Source organism: Echinops telfairi, unplaced genomic scaffold, assembly GCF_000313985.2.
Source record: "Echinops telfairi isolate 266 unplaced genomic scaffold, ASM31398v2 ScPeMD7_70;HRSCAF=299, whole genome shotgun sequence".
NCBI classification, from domain to species: Eukaryota; Metazoa; Chordata; class Mammalia; order Afrosoricida; family Tenrecidae; genus Echinops; species Echinops telfairi.
This window is the reverse complement of record NW_022103968.1, coordinates 6773087-6792453: the sequence shown is the minus strand read 5'-3', so window position 1 is coordinate 6792453 and position 19367 is coordinate 6773087. Positions and strand designations below refer to the sequence as shown.

The following is a 19367-nucleotide window of genomic DNA, read 5'->3' as shown; positions in this document are numbered from 1 at the left end:
CCAAGATAGTGAAAGCCATGCCCTTGGCACAAATCCTGCCCACAGTAGAGCCCAGAGAACACCACCAGCCAAGGACTCCCAAAGCAATGCAACATCAGAACAAGGTGTCAGACCTCAGTTTACTCCCCATTTTCAAAAGACTCATCTGGTCCCTATCCAAGAAGCTATCCATCATAATACCACCTATTAAGCAGCAAGACTTTTCTCCATCTTTGGGGAAATAGCCCCAAAGCAGCTAGAAGTATTGCCTAGTTAGAAACATAAAAGAGACAGCACAAGTGTTTCAAGGGTTACTTTAAAGATCTTGGTGCATACAGACAATACATAGTCAGCTTGGTGCATACAGACAATGGTCTCCATCAGCAGTTCTCAACCTGTGGCTTGTGACCCCTTTGGGTTGCCCAGTTCATAACAGCAGCAAGATTATAGTGATGAAGTAGCAACGAGAATAATTTGATGGTTGGGGGGTCACCACAACACGAGGAACTGTATGAAAGGGTCATGGCATTAGGGAGGTTGAGAACCGCTGGACATCCTGTGGTCTTAAAAGTTCATGAACGGCCACTTAAGGAGCAACTATGTGTCCCTTTCTGGCCAAAGCAGAGTCAAGAAAATCAAGGAAGTGGAGAAACAAGGACCACTCAGGCCCAGCTGCCCTGGCCCTGAGGTCAGCAGAACTAGATCGTGCTCAGCTTCCACGGCTGACCTCTCACAAAGGGACCACAGGAAGAGGTCCTGGGTAGAGGAAGAGAAAAATGGGAGCAAAACTTAAAATCATGAAAAAGATCTGACTCACCCATCTGTAAGGTCTGGTGGGAACCCTGAGACTGTGGGGCCTTACACACCCTTCAAGCCTGGGACTTAATTCATCCCTGTGGGTCAACCTTCATCCAACCCAGGGAACAATAACATGGGAGATACACACACCTGAGAAAAAGCATCCATCCTCAGGCAAAGAGCTCCCAGAGAACACTCAGCAGGCAAGCAGGGATGGGGAAGAAGGGCTAACAGAAACGGTGGAGACAGGGAGGGGGTGGGAAGCGTGTTATTGCATTGTGGGAGCCGCAACCAATGTCATGAAACGAAATGCATATGGATTGTTGAGTGGAAACCAATTTGCTCTGTAAGCGTTCATGCCCCATCACAATGAAAACGTGCAGCAAACAAGCAGATACGTATCTGTCACCGGGAAGTTAAAAAGAGAGCAATCCAGAAACGATGGCCGCTGACCTGTCTGAAATTGGAAATGAGCTTTGAATGAGAGCTGATGAAATCACCCAAGGTTTGAAGGAGCTGCGACACCCATGAGCAATTCACCCACACTCTCCACCCACCCTCCAACCCCCTAGTTGCTGCTAAGGTCCCAGGAGACTCTGCAGTTCCTTGGAGAAGAAGAATCATCACAATTGCAACTCCACACTGAGCCTGTCTGTTCTGCCAGCCGGCCGTGGCACGCGCAGGACAGACAAGCTCCCCCTCACCTCCAAATCGTCTTTGCTGACTTTCAGACGGCAAACCCTTCTGAAGCCACATGGGTGAAGCAAACGTGGGGAAATGTGAAAAGAACACTTCAGGGAAATGTTCATCCGACTGCAGATGGGTCAGACTCCAGGGGGAAGCCGGTGCCTGTCAGGTGTTCAGATGGTTTCGTGCTAGTCCTGGGGGCAGGTGTGCCTTGTGCTGAGCAGACCACAGCGTCCTGCCCTGCTCTGCCAGCCTGTCCTGTTGTGGTTAGGAGCCATTCGGTCGGTTCTGATCCACAGCGACCCCACGTACAACAGGAGGAAACGTGGCCTGGCCCTGCATCGTCCTCCCCGTTGTTCTCACGAGTCCGTGGTTGCAGCCACGATGTCCGTCCAGCCCGCCAAGGGCCTTCCTCTCCCTACTGCCCCTCGACCTTACCAAGCATGAGGGCCTTCTCCAGGGACGGGTCTCTGCAGACAACGTGCCCCAGGTGCGTGAAACTCAGCCTCGCCATCCTTGCCTCTCAGGAGCATGCTGGCTGTACGTCTTCCAAGACAGAGCTGCTTGTTGGCCGTCCGTGGTACTTTCAATATGCTTCACCAGCACTGTGGTTTCAATGCATCTATTGCTCTCTGTGCTCCTAAAGGAGGGAACCCTGTCCACCATCCTCCCCACCCCACTTAATTATATTCGTTCTTTGCCAAAGTCCTCAGCCTTGCAGCCACGGCGTCAAATGCAGACTCGTTCTGCAGTCTGTGTGCATTCACCTTCACCATCATTATGACCTTTGGCAAGGGCGACTCGTGTGCACGTCAGCTCCGGAGCATCACAGTGGCTGCTGAGTTTCACATCAGAGAGGTCCTCCTCGCGGCCCAGAAGCCAGCCTTCTGGATCTGGAGAGTCCGTCCCAGTCCTGCCCCACTGCTGTCGAGTCTATTCTGACTCACGGGGACCGGGAGCCCAGTGGAACGGCCCCATAGCATCTCCACAACTGTCACCTTCACCAAAGCTGACTGCCACACCTTTCCTCTGCAGAACCGTGGGTGGGTTAGAATCAAGGACTTGACCACTGTGCCACCAGGGATCCTCTCAATCCCAGTCTCTTCCTCCTGCAAACTCCAGTCCCGTGGAGAGGCTGTTACAAAAATTCAGTCCTGGATTTTTAAAGGTGGTGATTTGGGGAGCAGTTAGGCTGATGTCTGAGTAACTACCTTGAGTCTGATGGAAAGCATTTGTGGTTGAATTTTCAGAATCCACGGGACACACGAGATGGGCATTTCCAACTCCACATGCTGTTGCTGTCGCCGGGGCCTCTCAAATCACTTCCAACCCAGAGCGACCCCGCCCATCAGAACACAACACAGCGCCGTCCCGCACCGTCCTCACAACGTTGGAGCTCGCTGCTGCGGCCACTGTGTCCATCCATCTCGTCGAGGGTCTTCTTCGTGTCCCCTGCCTTTCTACCGTACTGAGCAGGATGTCCTCCCCCTCCCCACTCACTTCACACACTCAGCAAACAGACTGAAAACGAAGTGCGTCATAAAACCCCAGCCTGCTCCACGGGGGCAGGGGCAAGGGCAGGGGGTGGGACATCCCTCCCCCGCTGGCACAGGGAGTTGGAAGCTGAGGCCGCCTGGCCCCACTTTGCACCCATGCTGGGAAATGGAACAAAGAATTTGTCGAGACATCCAGCGCTCTGCCAAGGACAAGTTCAGTCTCCCTGAATTTTTGCTTCATTGTCGCCTGCAAATTGAATCGTTCTCCCTTTGAAATTCTTTCCCTGGCCGTTCTGAACTTGGCATCAACTTTGAGCTTGGAGGGTGGAAGCAGCTTCCGGGCGGGCTGGAAAAGGCATCTGCCTGGGGGCCTGGGCCAAAGCAGACAGTGCAGGCTTCCAGAGGGGCAAGGCCTCACCCTGGGTCCTCTTGGGAAAGGCAGCTAGTCTCCGCCTCATGATTGTTGGAAAGCACAGGACTTCTCAGAGTTACGGCCCTGGATGGACCTCCAGGTCTCCTGGGAGGCCTTTTGTAAAACCCATGGTACCCAGACCCCTCCCCAGAGGCTGTGGACCAAGCGCCATCCAAAGCTCCCAGGCGATTATTCTGAGCCCAATGAGTGGACAATGGAGGTCTTGCTGAGTCCCACAGAGCTGGCCGGGAGGGCCCTTAGTTCTCAGTCTGCCCAAGTGTGAGATTTCCTTCCCCAGGCCCCAGAGGACCTGCAGAGCCATTTGAGCCATGGGGTTGTGGCCCAGGCTGGTGGAAACCACTCAGAGTGACGATTTCTGTCCCCATACCATCTGGGCACATACAACCAACGCTAGACAAAGAGTCAGGAAGACCAGAGAAGAATGGTGCGAATCCACGGAATCTCCCTTGGAGGCCCCGAAGAATGAGCAAGTCTGTCTTGGAAGAAGTGCAGCCGGAATGCTCCTTAGAAGTGAGGCTGGGGAGACTGTCTCACGGACTTTACACACGCTGTCAAGAGAGACCGAGCTCTGGGGAAGGACGTCAGGTGTTGGGAAGTGAGGGCTGGGCGCTGGGGACGTCTGTCAACTGGATAAACTGATACCCTATCTGCGATGACGGGCCCGCGTTTAAGGGTCACTAAACAAACAAATGAAAAACCTCACTGCCCTCAAGTGGACTGTGGCGCACAGCAACCCTATAGGAGAGCGTGGAACTGCCCTGTGGGCGTTTGAGACTACAACTCTTCCTGAGAATAACAAGACTCGACTTTCTCCTGAGGCACAGTTGGTGATTAGCCACCCAATTCGTAAGCGCTACACTCCCAGGGCCCCCGAAGGGTCACCGTGAGTTAGAAAGTCCATGAGATGAAGACTTCCAGGCTCACTTTGAAGGAGCAGAAGATGTGGCTCTGTTTCTTCTCAGAGAGATTGGCTGGTTGCTCTGCTCTCGGCAGTCCATGGTACTTCCGCTGCATCTCTGGGGAAGGACATCATGCTTGGTACAGCAGAGGGGCGGCGTAGAACACGTAGAAAGCTCTCCATGAGATGGGCACAGGGGCTTCAACAACAGGCTCCAACCTAACAACAATTGTGAGGACGGCGAGGACCGAGCAGTGTTGTGCTCTGCTGTCCTTAAGAGTCGCTATGAGTCAGAAGTGACTTGTCGGCACCTAACAGCAGCAGCATGTGTCAGAGCCCACGGCCTCTAACCACTACCGCCCCGTTCCTCTGGCTCCTCCCACTACCCACCCAGGACTGCCCACCTGAGTTAATACAAGCCACCGTGTACACCCACCCTGCCCCTGTCTCCCTGATGAGGCTGCAAATAGCTCAAGGCAGCTATGAGCTTTGATGGTTGAATTTTACCAGCGCACATCAGATGTTTCTCAATCAAATGAATGGATTTGTATTATGAACCTATAGAACTGATCATCGCAATGTCTACATCTTCCATCAATAGTCTGTTCTCTTCATCAAGCCAAAAATAAAGCAACCATCTGCTCAAAATAACCTTGCTCCAGCCTCAATCATCACATTTGTTTCCCAGGACTGCTGTCGAAAAGCACCGCAATCCCATGGCTTTACTCTCTCACTGCTCTGGAGGCTAACAGTCCAAAATCAAGAGATCAGCAGAGCCACCGAGAGGCCTCGAACAAAGACCTGCCTGGCCACATCAAGCTTCTGGTGGGTGCCAGCGAGCCTTAGCTTGTGGCAGCATAGCTTTAATTTAGAGAAGCAGTTACTACTGGTTGAGTTAAATGGAAATAAATCTTTGCTTTTCTTAGTCATCCCCAGCAAGGATGGGGTCAGAAATAATATATAAGGCCCTTAGATGGCATCCTATCCAAGAACTGGTATGAAGCCTTGAATTCGTGTGTAGCCAAAGTTGCAGCAGAGGCAAATTCAATAGTACAATCCAATCCCTCGTATCCAACAAAAGCAGGGTGGTAGTTTGGGTAGTTAAGCCAGGAAGTCAGCTAAAATAAAATAAACCCATATTTTTAAAAGCTCATGATGGTTGCCAGGGTTGAGTAAGATAGGGGAAAAGAAGGGTTGGCAATGATGGAAGAATCTCATTGGTTAAGGGTAGGGCTGCACAATGGATTACTGGCATTGCTGTCACCAAGTTGTACATCTGTAAAAAGAATTGGCAAAGGTTGTGGGATTGATATTAATATGCCCCTGGGGACCCAGTTATACAAGTCTCTGCAGACAAGTTCTCTCCATCATACTTGTGTCTACGTCTCGTTCAAGTGCCTTCAGAGAAAAGATCAATTGAAACAAGGGCTTTTAAAGGAACCTGCTGAGCCTGTTAAAGTCAAGACAGAGAGGCCAGCTCTGAAGGTTCTGATGTCTCTTTTCCAGGATTCCAACAGGGTCATCTCGGTGGGTTGTCTCAGAGGATACAAGATAGTCCTGTGGGGCTTGTTAGGAAGAAGTTTTAAGAAAATGAAAAAACTTATTAGTGAAAAAGAAGTCAGGAAAATTGCACCTACGAATTTTTCCCATCAGGACGTTTTTTGAGGGTAGCACAAGCGGTCTTCCTAGGAGAATTTTTTGGGAAAATTACACTCCAATTACCCAACAACCAGGATCTTGCCCTTTCAGGCTTTTTGGGTTCCCCCAAATTCAAAGAACATTCTAAAGAGATGATTTCTGCCCATCAAAGATGCCAAACCTGCCATTTTGCTGTGGTATCAATCAAAGAGCAAGGGTTAGAGAAATGGAAATACTGCCTTAAGAAATGCATGCACTATGATGGGGATATGTTGAGAAACAATTGCTTCTCACTCAGGTATTTTGTTTAATAAAGTTGTTTATGATATTTTAAGAGAGCCATGCTGGCGTAGTGGTCAGGCTGCTACACACAAGGTGAGTAGTTCAAGACCACTGGCCTACTCTGCAGGAAAAGATGAGGCTTTCTGCTCCTTGTAAAGCATTCCTCTGGACACGTTGTGAGGAGAGACCATGCCCTGGAGAAGGGCATCCTGCTTGGTCAAGTAGAGGGGCAGCAATCAAGAGGCAGACCCTCAACGAGATGGACTGACCCAGTGGTTGCCACAGTGGGCTCAGGACTGGGCAGTGTTTCCTTCTGTTGAGCATAAGGTCACGATGGGCTGCAACTGAGTCGATGGCGCCTAACATCACAGAGTTATTGCCCCAGTAGCCCACAGGGGTGGTCAGCTCTGTCCTCCAGGCTCACGAGGGGTCAGAACCACTCGACAGCAGTGAGATGATGAGGATCGTTTTTCAGTGGCACATTGTGACTCACCCCCACATCTACAATAAGGGTCAAGAAAAGAGTACCTGCCGAGGCTGCTTATGCACAACCTCATGGGATTTGGTGTCTTGGTTGGAGGCATTCGGGCACAGTTCCATGGGATATCCTGCTCAACTGACCTAAGAATGTGTTTGCTGCTGCCAGTCTACCTCTTGGTTTGCGGTGCAGGATCTGGGGCCTTAAAAGCTCTCAGGCAGCCATCCAAGGCACAACAACTGGTCTCTCTTCACCTGGAGCAGCTGAGGAGGAAAGAACTAGGAATAGGATGAGGACATGGAATGTGTGGCCAATTGCCTCCCTAAACAGCTATTATCTTTGCCAGGAGACCAGAACTGCATGGTGCCTGGCTACGGAACATTTTGAGCAAAGATTCCATAGAAGAATCCTGATTAAAATGGGGCTGGGAGGATGGGAAGATAAAGAACAAAATTTTTAATCCACATGGACTCCAGACTTTATGAATGAACCTATTACTCTGAGATCACCTTTTACTCTGATATCCCCTGAAGTCTCCTTACACACAAATAATGTTTTAGCTGAATAGGTGAAGAAAGACTGCATAGAGCATTATGCTCTTTAAAGAATGATCAATAGGAAATCAAGCTGCTGACATGGTGGGTTACAGGTTGCATTGCTACCCACAATGTCAATAGTTCAAAACCACCAGCTGCTCTCCTGGAGAAAGATGAGGCTTTCTATTGCCAAAAAGAGTCATAGTCTCAGAAAAGCCACAGGGCTAGTTCTACTTTTCCCTATAGAGTGGCTGTGAGTTAGAATTCAACTCAATGGCCGTGAGTGTGGAGTGTGTATGGAGTCAAATTGACAACAGCAACTCAAAAAAGATGAGATAAGAACCTGAGGCGGGAGTGACTTTACGTTAACGGAGGAAGAACAACTCAGGAAAGAATGGTAAAAATGATTGCGTAACTGTTGTTGCTGCTGCTGTTGTTATCGTTGTTAGGTACCGTCAAATCAGTTCCAACTCAGATCAACCTTGTGTCCAATAGAACGAAACACTGTCCGGTCCTGCACTATTCTCACAATTGTTCTTACGTTTGAGCCCACTGTTGCAGCCAGTGTGACCATCCATCAGTCAAGGATATCCCTCTTTTTTGCTGTCCCTCTGCCGTCCCAAGTATGTATGTCCATCTCCAGGGACTGGTCTCTCCTGCCAACACGCCCAAAGTACGTGAGATGAAGTCTCCCCTTCCTTATTCAATGTCCAACTTTCACATGCATATGAGGCAGAAGAAAATACCATGGCTTGGGTCCGGCGCACCTTAGTCCTCAAAGTAACCTCCTTGCTTTACAACACTTTTAATAGATTTTGCGGCATTTGATCTCTTGACTGCTACTTCCACGTGCATTGATTGGAAGCTATAGAAAATCCCAAAGAATAAAGTTCATGATTCTTATCATGCAGTATAACCTCAGACAGTATTCTTGGAATGGATTCCCCCAGGCTTTTCTCACCATGAGATTACAGGTGTGTGTAGATCGCTCTCTCTCTCTCTCTCACACACACAAACACACACACACACACACACACATACACACACGCACACGTCTTGCCAAATTGAATTGAATCAGCTCTCCTTAATAAGTTTTAATTCATATTTAATATGTTATTTATTCTAGTTTCTCGTGCCACCCACCATCCTCTTACCACATTGTTTAGAACGATTTTATCTCCCTACATCCTTCCATGTCTTCATTAGCCTGCTCTCTGAGCGAGTGACCAGAAAGGTGGACTTGTGCAGAGGTTGACCACTTCCTTCCGGGAAGATCACCCTAACTTGCACTTTTGCCAGATTTTCTGACCTTTTGTCTAGTTTCTCCTTGAGTATTTGTTGATTTTTAAGAGCTTTTTATAGATGAAGGGCAAAGGACTTTCTTCTTGCATTATTCTGGAGTTGAAAGTTCAGTTGCGCTGTTTACTGGCTGTACAAGCTTGAGCATATGTAACTTCTTTGTTCCCCCAGTCTCCTCAGAGATCAGATGGAAGGAACCATTGTACATTCCTTGTAGGCTTAAGATGAGGGTTAAATAACATGAACAGAGTCGGAATCAACTTGACAGTAGTGAAATTGGTTTCTATTGTGTTCTTAGAGTTGAGCTTCACGCTTCTAATGCTTCTAAGGAATCACACGTGTTTGTCTCCAGCGGTACTTTGTTTCCAGTTGTGCTTGTCATCTTGATTATATATTTTCATTAAACGTCAGAGAAATTAAGGAAATCAGGATAAAATTATTCCCATGAAGACTACACAGAATGGCTTGGAGAAACTCAATGCCTTTTGTTTCCCCTTTTAAATCCATGCAATTACCATATGCTCCTATCATTTTATGCATGTTTCATAAAACTTTTATGCCATGGTTTGGTTGCGGCAAATTCCCAACTTGGCATTCAGAGCTCACTTATGATCTGGCCCATGAAAAACTGAAAACAATCCTAAATATAGTCAACATTTGAAGACACTGACTGTCTCACTTCAAAGAATCCAGAACCAGACCACAGAAAACAAAGCCCCACCGCTGCCATTGAGTCTGCTCTGACGCACAGGGAGGTCACATCAGATTGCTGAGGCTCCAAGCCAGCGGTTTTCAACCTGCCTTCCTAATGCCGTGACCCTTTAATACAGTTCCTCATGTTCTGATGACCCCCAACCATCAGAAATATGTGTTTCCCCATGGTCTTAGGTGAGCCCTGTGAAAGGGTCATTCGACCCACAGGTTGAGAACCGCTGCTCTAAGCCTTTGCAGCAGGAGCTCTGGTGGTGCAGTGGTTACTCACTGGACTCTGATCCACATGGTTGGCAGTTTGAAACCCTCATCAGCTTTGTGGGAGAAAGACTGGGCTTCCTTCTTTTATTTTTAGTTTATTTTATTTTATCTTATTGGGGGCTCTTACAGCTCTTATCACCATCCATAAATATCCATTTTGGCAAATACATCTTTACATATGTTGTCATCATCTTTGTCAAAACATTTTCTTTCTACTTGAACCCCTGGCATCAGCTCCTCATTTTTCCCCCTCCCTCCCCCACCCTCCCTCTCTCCTCTCTGCCCCCTTGATAATTTATAAATTATTCCTGGTATTTTTTCATGTTGAAAAACCACTGAGTTTGGAGGGTTCTTTTTTTGTAAGTCTTTATGGGAGCAGACAGCCTCTTCTCCCTTCCTTTGGAGCACCCGGTGGGTGTGAGCCACGTGTCTTTCAGTGAATGGCCCAGTGCCTAACCCATAGAGCCACCAGGGATCTGAAACTAGACTCCATAGCTGGGTGCATTCTGGGGGTTATTGTGCAGGGGGTTAATAAGCCCAGTTCACTGGTCTATTGCCAGAGACATCCTGTGTTCTTCCACCAAAAGAATGAAGGATGTTTGCACACTTACGTTTTAAGTTAAAATTACATGTTAAGGGATGTATAGATAATTCTTTTTTCTTCGCTTCTAAATTTTATTTACTTTGCTGTAGTTGTCACAGAGAATATAAACAGCAAAAGCCTACACTGACTCAGTCATTTCTTCAGGTACAATTTAGGGGCACTAATTACATCTACCCCGTTGAGCAACCGTGGTATTTTCCATCACCTCCTATGCATGTGGAAGTTGGGCACTAAATAAGGAAGACCAAAAAAGACTGGGTGCCTTTGAACGAGTTGCTGGTGAGGAATATAGAGAGCACCACAGACCACCAAAAGACAAACAAATCTGTCTGGGAAGACATTTAGCTCCAGGGCGGATGATCCCTTCAGGACCAGTGGTGTGAGTGGCGATACTGGGAGGGTAGAGGGAGAGTGGGTTGGAAAGGGGGAACCAATGACAAGGATCTAGATGAACAACAGAAAAGTGGGTGAAAGGAGACGTCAGACAGGGCAAGATATGACAAAATAATAATTTATAAATTATCAAGAGCTCATGAGGGAGTGGGCAGCGAACAGGGAGAGGAAAAAAAGAGGACCTGATGCCAGGGGCTTAAGTGGAGGGCAAATGTTTTGAGAATGATGAGGGCAATGAATGTACAAATATGCTTGACACAATGGATGGATGTATGGATTGTGATAAGAGTTGTATGAGCCCCAATAAAACTATTAAAAATTAATTAATTAAATGAAACTAAAAAATTAATTTCATTATTAAAAATAAATAAATCAGGAAAATAAAAAGAAGCAAAGGCAGTGAGGTGTTAAGGATATTAGACGTATGATCAGGAGAGACCAGTCCTTGGAGAAGGGCATCACGCTTGGTCAAGTAGAGGGGCAGCGACAAAGGGGAAGACCCTGGACAACATGGATGGACACAGTGGCCACCACAATGGGCTCAAACACAAGAACAGTGGTGAGGACGGGGCCGGGCCAGGCAGGGTTTCCTTCTGTCGTCCGCAGGGTCACTCACTACGAGTGCAAACTGACTGCTAGCAGCTAACAATAACAATAGCAACAGTTACGCAACCATTTCGCCATCCTGCGACCTGGTGGCTGCACAACCTTCTATGCCAGAGTACTCCAGGCCCGGACTTGGATCAGCAGCCAAGATGTCTGGGAGCAAACAGAAAGCCCTCAAGGTAACCCCAACATCTCACGGAGTGGGGTACCCCCACATTTCCACACCTCCACATTCCGGTGGGTTCTGCTGTGACCTTCCATGCTTGGCCAGCCCGGGCACTCGGGAGAAGCACCATATGAACAGTCCTACCTCCACCTTGGTGGGAGATCATGCTTCCTTCCCACAGACCTGGATCTGAGAACCGGAGGCAGAGACCACTTCCTCTGAGGGCCACCCCTGCTGTCCTGGGTCCCAAAACACCAAGCTCACTGCCATCGAGTTGATTCCAATTCCTAGCGACCCTAGAGGGCAGGGTGCAACTGCCCCTGGCGGGTTCCCAGGCTGTAGCTTTTCCAGGAGTAAAGCGTCTCATCTTCCTCTCACAGAGCGGTGGGTGGTTTCAAACTGCTGATCTTCAGGTGCGCAGCCCAATGCATTACCCATTACACCACCAGGGCGCCACAGGGGTGGGGTACATGTTCTGCCTGCCAGCGCAGGTGCTCAAAAAGCTTACTGGTCATTCTTGTTGCCAAGTGCAGTGCCGGTCTGGAAGCTCCAGAGACCATTCAGACGTGGTCCTCTCCCGGGACAAAGCAGCTGTGCGTATGGGGCACTATGCCATGAGCAAGGGGGCAGCCAGGCCGTGAGAAAGAGAAAGAGAGGGGGACGCAGTGTGTACAGGAAACCGAGCGTTCTAAGGCTTTGTATGGCCAAACGCTAAGAATGGTTTTAATATTTTCTAATGGTCTATTTTTAAAAATCACACATTGGCTGCAAAACAATCCCCTCATTGACAGCGACACCTACCCGAGTTTGAAAGATTTCTGCAGAAAGGTGAAGACGTACCATGAATTCAACCCACCGCCCATGGAAGACGTCACCGGGCAATCACATTGCAGGACACCATCTGAAAGTATTCAGCCCCCTCAGGACCACAGCTATAGTCATGCCACATCCACCCCACCCCCTCACAAGGAAAGTCTCCTGGGGGCGGGGGGCGGGGGGAGACAGGTCCCTTGCTGGCACCTACTCATTTCATGTGACATGGTGAACATCTGTACCATTGTCACCTTGAACACAATGTGGCTCCGCTTGCCATCATGAACACAACCTAGCTCACCCCTGCTCCACTTGTCAGCTGACCGTGAAGCAATTGACATCTATGACCTGCCAGCCCCACCCCCTCCTCTGTACATCTTCAGGAAGACCCCATCACGTCACCTGAGTCCATGTTGAAAGGAGATGGAAACGGGGGCCAGGCAGGGGGTCCCAAATGTATAGCTGAGGGGTCACTGTAGGATTAGATATTATGTCAACTCGGCACTTCTGGCTAGGGGCGGAGTTCAAGCTGTCAATCCAGCAGTAGCTTGAGGACACCTAGGTGGGGGGTGGCCTTTTGTCTAAGAGCAAGATTGAACGGAGAAGATTCCTCTCTGCCACTTTGCCTTCCTCCTCACTGGGACTCTGCAGCTGTTTCTAGGGGCAGCCCCGCGTGGGCCGCCCAACCCTGAGATCTGTGGGCACTCTGCCAGGTTTCCACTGACCTTGGATCCATGCCACTCTGCCCTCACCAGCCTGTGATGCCCCTGCTTGCCCACTTTACCTTTCAGCATCGCAGCCTGCAGCTGCGTGAGTCTGAAGATGCCCCGGCTAGCAATAGACCTGTGGGCTGACTGGACTGGACTGGAGCGCCTTCTTGCTATAAAATTCTTTCTTGTACACAGATGATGCCACGGGTTTGTTTCTCTAGACAACCCAGCCTAACACAACCACCCTCTGACTCCTGACCTCTAATCCTAACTGCTATGCCACTGCATACACAACCTCCTAGGGGCCCCTGCCTTTGTCCTTTCCCTTTGTGTCTGTCTATCACGGGCACCCACAACTCCACCCCGATCCCCTCCCCAGGCCCAAGGTATAGAAAGAAATGCAAAGAGGTTTCCCAGACCAAAGTTCTGTCCAAGGCATTCAATGACTCAGAACCACAATGACCGCCTTGGAGAGTAGCGATCCGGCTTGTTTAGCTGGAGATTACAGGGCAAGGCCTGGGAAGAATCGCAGTGGGCCAGTTCCAGGGAAGAGGGAGAGTTCAAGCTTCAGCGAGAGAGAGAGAGAGAGAGAGAGAGAGAGAGAGAGAGAGAGAGCAGAGAAGTGAGTCTTTGAAAGTCCCTGAGAGTGGCTCCCAAATGTTTAACCCCTTCTAATTCTGGCAGTGAAGGAGGACGGTAATCCAGACCAATCCTTCAGCAGACGCTACGAAGAACCATCTGGAAGAATGCATCCTTAAAGCATTGAAGGATTTACAAGCTGGGAAACAACGAAGCTGCCCAAAGTTGGGCTACCCCAAGAACAGAGAGGCGAGGTCAGCGCCGGAGGTGGCTCAGAATTGTGGCATGTGGGGTCTTGAAGAAACCACGGGTGTTTTTTGGGTCTCCGGGGCAAACAGGAAGCAAGTCTGTGCCCTGGGTCTACCCAAGGTGGGAGTCTTCACTTCAGTGAGACCCCAAGGGCAGCACCCTGCTATAGACTCCACAGTGACTGGCGTTGCTATTGTGGGCCAGCGAGTGGCTGCTGACTGCTGGCAGCCTCCTACTGTGCCAGGTCCTCCTATTGGAGAGCAGGCGCACACGTGCCAGCCTGCTTCCACGTGGAGCTCTCTCCACGCAGTCTCGTGGTCTGGAGCAAGTCTGCTGTGTGCAGGGCGCACTGTTGGTCGTGCCTACGGCTTCGCCGATGGTGAGTTCCCGGTGAGAAACACAGCCTCACCTCATGATAGTGTGCATCTGAGAACATTCGATTACCCCGTGTGACAGTCAGCCCTGGACATGGTTTCCGGGCTCACGTAGCAGCTGAAAACAGGTCCTGTACATGCCAACCTGTCCCCACTCTGGTTACCTGTGGCAGCAGATTGCTGAGCGGGCAAAGTGGAGTCAGGAGCTGCGTCACCCTAGGCCCGTGGTTCTCAACCTTCCTAATGCCGCGACCCTTTAATGCAGTTCCTCATGCTGTGGTGACCCCCCCAACCACAAAATTATTTTTTGTTGTTTTTGTTTGTTTGTTTGTTTGTTTTTCCAAAAAATTATTTTTGTTGCTAGTTCATAACTGTAATTTTGCTATGTTATGAATCGGGCGACCCCCATGAAAAGGTCGTTCAATCCCCAAAGGGGTTGCAACCCACAGATTAGGAACTGCTGCTCTAGGGGAATCGCTCACCTTACTGAGTCTCCTTGCCTCCCCTGTCAAGTACAGGTCATAGTACTAGTACAAGAAACCCTCACAGCATGATGGTTATGCATTGGGCTGCTAACTTCAAGGTCATCAGTTCAAATCCACCAGCCATTCCTTGGAAGAAAAATGAAGCTTTCTCTTTGCATAGAGAGTTACCGTCTCAGAAACTCACAGGGGCAATTCTACCCTGTCCTATAGGGTTGCTTTGAGTCAGTATCGACCAGAGGGCTAGTACTAATAACAGGACTCACAATACTCGGGTGGGTGCCAGGAGAAACAAGTATCGGGGACCCAGTGCCCGGCAACAACCGAGAGAGTCCATGTTTTGTGCTGCAGTTGCCCTGTGCTGGCTGGGGAGCTGATTGTCAACTCCTGGCAACCCCGTGTGACACAGTTGAGCTGTCCCATTAGGGTTTCTAGGCAGCAGCCTTGATGGTAGCAGGTCATGAGATCTTTCTTTCTCAGAGCCCCTGGTGAGTCCAAACCACCAACCTTTGAGTTAGCATCCATGCACCTCACCATGTACTGCCAGCGCCCCTGGTGAGGTGCTGAAAAGCCCTGGTGACATGCTGGGCTACAAGTTGAGATGGCAAGGTCAGTAGTTTGAACCCACCAGTCACTCCCTGGGAGGAAAAGAGTCTGTCTGCCCCCATGAAGATACAAAGGCTCAGAAACCCATATGGACAGTTCTACCCTGTCCTACAGGGTCACTGGGGTCTGGAATCAGCTCAATGGAAGTGAGTTTGGTTTTGCGTTTGTTTGTTTTTATTACTAATCCTTGCAGAAATGTGATCCTGGATACCACAACTTCCAGTAATAGAGATACAAGCCTCATAATAGGCATCGATAGTAATGATAGCAGTCATGATTGGTAATGTTATCTGAGGACCACAACTTAGAGTAATAGACATAAAATCCAATAACAGTCATTAATAAGAAGTAATAGTAGTAATAACTATTGGTAATGGAACTGAGCTTACCAAGAACCTAGAAGTAAAGCCTTCAAGCTGACCAGCATTTGTGGGATTTATTAGTGGCCTTGGTGGTGCAGTGAGTTAAGCATCCGGCTGCTATGGGAGGGGTGGGCAGTTTGGGTTCAGCAGCCAATCAGAGGGGACAGATGAGCCTCAGAAACCCTCGGGGCAGCACTGCTCTCTCCCATAAGGTCACTATGAGTTTCACTTAACCTGACCACAGCGGGTTTTTTTTTTTTCATTGCTTATTAAGAAGCCAAGCCAGGAGCCCAGGTGGCATAGTGATTGCATGTGAGGGCTGCTATCCTGGAGGTCAGCAGGTGTGAATACCACCACCCTCTCCATGCGAGAAGACCGGGCTTTCTACTCCTGTAAACAGTTACCATCCGGGAAACCACTGGGACCATTCTAGTCTGTGCTCTAGGGTTGCCACCAGTCGGCAAAGACTCGATGGCTGGGAGTTTGGCTGTTTGATGGTTACTAAGCAGCCCCGTGGCAGAGTGGTTTAAAGCTAAGCTGCTAGCCCAAAGGTGCGTGGTTCAAACCTACCAACCGCTCTCCAAGAGAGCTGAGGCCATTGGCTTCTATAAAGATGCACAGCCTTGGTGAATCCTGTGGGGAAGTTCTACCCGTTTTGTTTTGTTTTATTGCATGATCACGACCTGCCGGACCTCCTGCCACATGCTCTGGAAGTAGAAGACCTGAGTCCTGAACCCCTCAGCCTGCATAGGAGCAAGAACTGCTAGGCCCAGGATGAGAGGCCCCACAGAAGAGAGACGGTGTGCTCTCTGGGGAGGAGGGGATGCTGGGGAGGCAGCCGAGAGCTCCCAGAAATTCAGAAATGGGCTCCAGCCAGGCAGCAGCGAGAGCTGCCAGTGTGGAGCCTCTGTGAACGCTCTCTGCCATGGGCACGTGACCCGCCCCGCCTGGGGCAGGGCGTCCCGGAGAGTCCACTCACTCTCTCTGATGTCCTCACGGGCTTCGGGGGTACTCTGAGCGTCACTGGCAGCCTTCTCAATGCTCCTGATTCTAGCACCTCTCCTGGGGCTGGTTTTACCTGGAGAGAGAGAAAGAGAGAGAGAGAGATGCCTTTACTTCCATGCGTGTCAGTGGGGAGAGCTCGGCCACCTGCTCTCTGAAAACCAGCAGCCCCACCCTCTGCCTCCCCTCTCCCCAAAGATGGGTCAAATGAAACTAAAAACAACGCATTGCCCTCAGGCAGGTGGTCCTGCAGGGTGCCAGGCCTTTCCTCTGTGGTCTGATGGGAGTCTTCCGATGGCCAAGCTACCGTCATAAAGCCCCAGGAAAAGGCGTTCCTACGATTACACTGTCACATGAGAAGACTACAGCAGTGTGCTGTCTTGGGTGGAATCTATTACACGCAAGTCTCACTGAGGCCCAGTTATTGTTACCAGGTAAACGGATGACGTTGGAACTGGAGCCTTGAACTCCTGGCTCCAGAGCGGCCATTTCCCACCATGGTGGGCTTCTCCGGTCACACTGGCCCCGGGTCTCCAGGTTCCCTGGCATGGGGACTTGGATGGGAGATGCTACTTCCCACCCACTGGAGAGAGTCCCGCTGGGAAGCTGCGGCTGGCTTCTTCTAGCTCGTGGTCCCCACTCTCTGCTCCAGCTCCATGGCTTCCCCTCTGGCGCCTGCCCAGGCTTCCTCTCCAGAAACGCTGCAGGTGCCGCTGCTGCTGTGGGGTGGAACAAGTAACTGTTCCAGGCATGGAGCTGCTATGAGCTGTTGGCAGCCAGAACCACGGCAGCCAGGAAGGGTCTGGGGATAGGCAGGAGGGAGAGGGGTACCAAGACCCTAGCCCTCACCCCCCCTGCTCTCTCTCCAGGGCTTGGTAAGCGACAGGCTGTGATGAACAAGTGACGGGACAAAGAACAAGTGGGCGAGAGAGTGACCAGAGGGACAAAAGCCAGGGGACAGGGCGGGTCTGTGGAGCAAGATGCTTCTGAAAGACCTTAAAATGCAAGCTGAGTTATCCAAACTACCTTGTGCACACATTCCACCCTTCCCGCCGGCCCCTTATCAGGAAACAAAAAACCTACTCGCTGCTCTCCCGGCAATTAGAAGCATTTATACTAGAGCCCATAATCCTGTTAGGTGCCTGCTGTCGGAGCACCCCCCTGGATCACTCTAGTGCTCACACCCCGGGAGCTGCACCGATCACACTGTGAAGCACTGGTCTAGTGGCGGTGCCAGTTACTGAAATCATTCCAAATCCTTCTACAGAGAGAGAGAGAGACTCATCATTCACCTGCCAGCCACGCAGCAGGCCACGATGTGAACAATCCCAGCAGCACAGAATCCCCAAAACAGTCCTGCTCCGGAGACCAGAGGGCAGCAGAGGCCCCAAAGCCAAGCCAAGCAGGCAGGAAGTGGCAGGAAAGAAGGGTGCTGGGAACAGGAAGTGCAGGAGGGCGCAGGGAGAGGGCCAGGACTTTGAGGGTACTGCAAAACCCACGGCCTGAAACCAAGTGTTAATCCATTCTTGAGTGGGAAATGAGTGCACGCCATACTTTCACCCACACTTCAGTAAGAAAAATAAGGAAGTGTCACTCCTTAGTCTTAAGAACAAAGAAAACCCTAGATCAGCCACAAATGCCGGGGCCGATGCGGGCCCCAGGGAGGGGCCACGCCATCCAGGTGGCATCTGCAGATGTCTGTAAATGTGGACGCCTACTGCAAATAAGGACACTTTTTGTGTCTCCCTCTGGGTCTAGGCAGCTGATAAGCCGAGGCCGGACGGGGAAGACTGGTTGGAGCCAGCCACGCCACCTCCTCTGGCCTTGGCCGCATGGCAAGAATGCCCCCCAGGAAACCCTGCTCCCGTTTCTCGGTGCTGCTGGAGCAGAAATCTCTCGTGTGGGCGGTGCCCACACAGAGCTGTACTTTCCCTGATAAAACCGAAATCCATTGAGTCAATGTCGACTTTCAAGGACCCTAGAGGCCAGGGTGGGAGTGGCCCTGTGGGCTTCCGAGACTGTAACTCTGTACGGGAGCAGAAAGCCCCATCTTTCTCCCATCAGGAGGCTGGGAATCAGAATGTTGGCAGCTTCTGTGCCTGGAGTCCATGGCAGGGTTTCCGTGTGGCCTCTGTCCTTCCCCCTCTGAGCCTGACCTGCTCTTTCAGAGCTCGCCGTGACTGGCTGAAAGCATACCTGCACTGGTCGGTCTCATTAATGTCACAGAGAAAACCCCACGTCCAAATGGGACCCCGTCCACAAGCATAAGCCAGACCCAGCCCTCCGCCACCGCCCCAGAGTGGCTCTCGGGCCTACACAGGCTTTCCTGACTGTCGATCTTTCTGGGGGCAGAGAGGTTGCTCTTTCTTCTGCAGAGAGGCTGGTGGGCTTGAACCGCTGACTTTTCTGTGAGCAGCCTGCGGCTTAGCCCACGGCACCACCAGAGCTCCTGCACAGGCCCAGGGGTTAGTACGCACAGATGTCCGCGGGTACCATCCAATCGGTGCCCTGCTCAGAGAGCTGCTCTTCGGCAAAAGCAGTCACAGAACCCTCAGGTGATGCAGACTGTCCGGGCCCCAGCCCCACCCCCACCCAGAAGCCCGCAGCCAGGATGGGACAGCCTCTCTACAGGACACCGCCGAGCCTCAGGAGCCAGCCAGGGGAAGAAGCCCTGGACACCAAGTGTCCCCTTGGCAGATACGCATAGATGGGGACAGCGTTCCCGCTCAGCTAAGCGTCTCCAACAAAGACCCAGACGTGGGACCAGCTTCCTGCTGCCTGAGAGTCTGAGACCCCAGGGGACCCACATGCAGGGCACAGAAACCCTGGTGGGGTGGGTGTGGGAGACCTGGTAGGGCAGGATCAAGGGGAACGTAACAAAGAGGAAGTGCTGAAATCCTGGTGGGGACTGAGCATGATAGTGGG

At 50.7% G+C, this 19367-nt stretch overlaps 1 protein-coding gene across 1 annotated transcript in view; it reads right to left on the bottom strand.

The window, feature by feature from the left end:
* The window catches only part of CPXM2 (carboxypeptidase X, M14 family member 2), a 108672-nt gene that overhangs the window by 80113 nt on the left and 9192 nt on the right, over nucleotides 1-19367 (bottom strand). The window contains exon 2 of the mRNA XM_045291391.1: nucleotides 16420-16518. Within this exon, the coding sequence (XP_045147326.1) occupies nucleotides 16420-16518 (99 nt within the window). The remainder of the gene's footprint in view (nucleotides 1-16419; nucleotides 16519-19367) is intronic.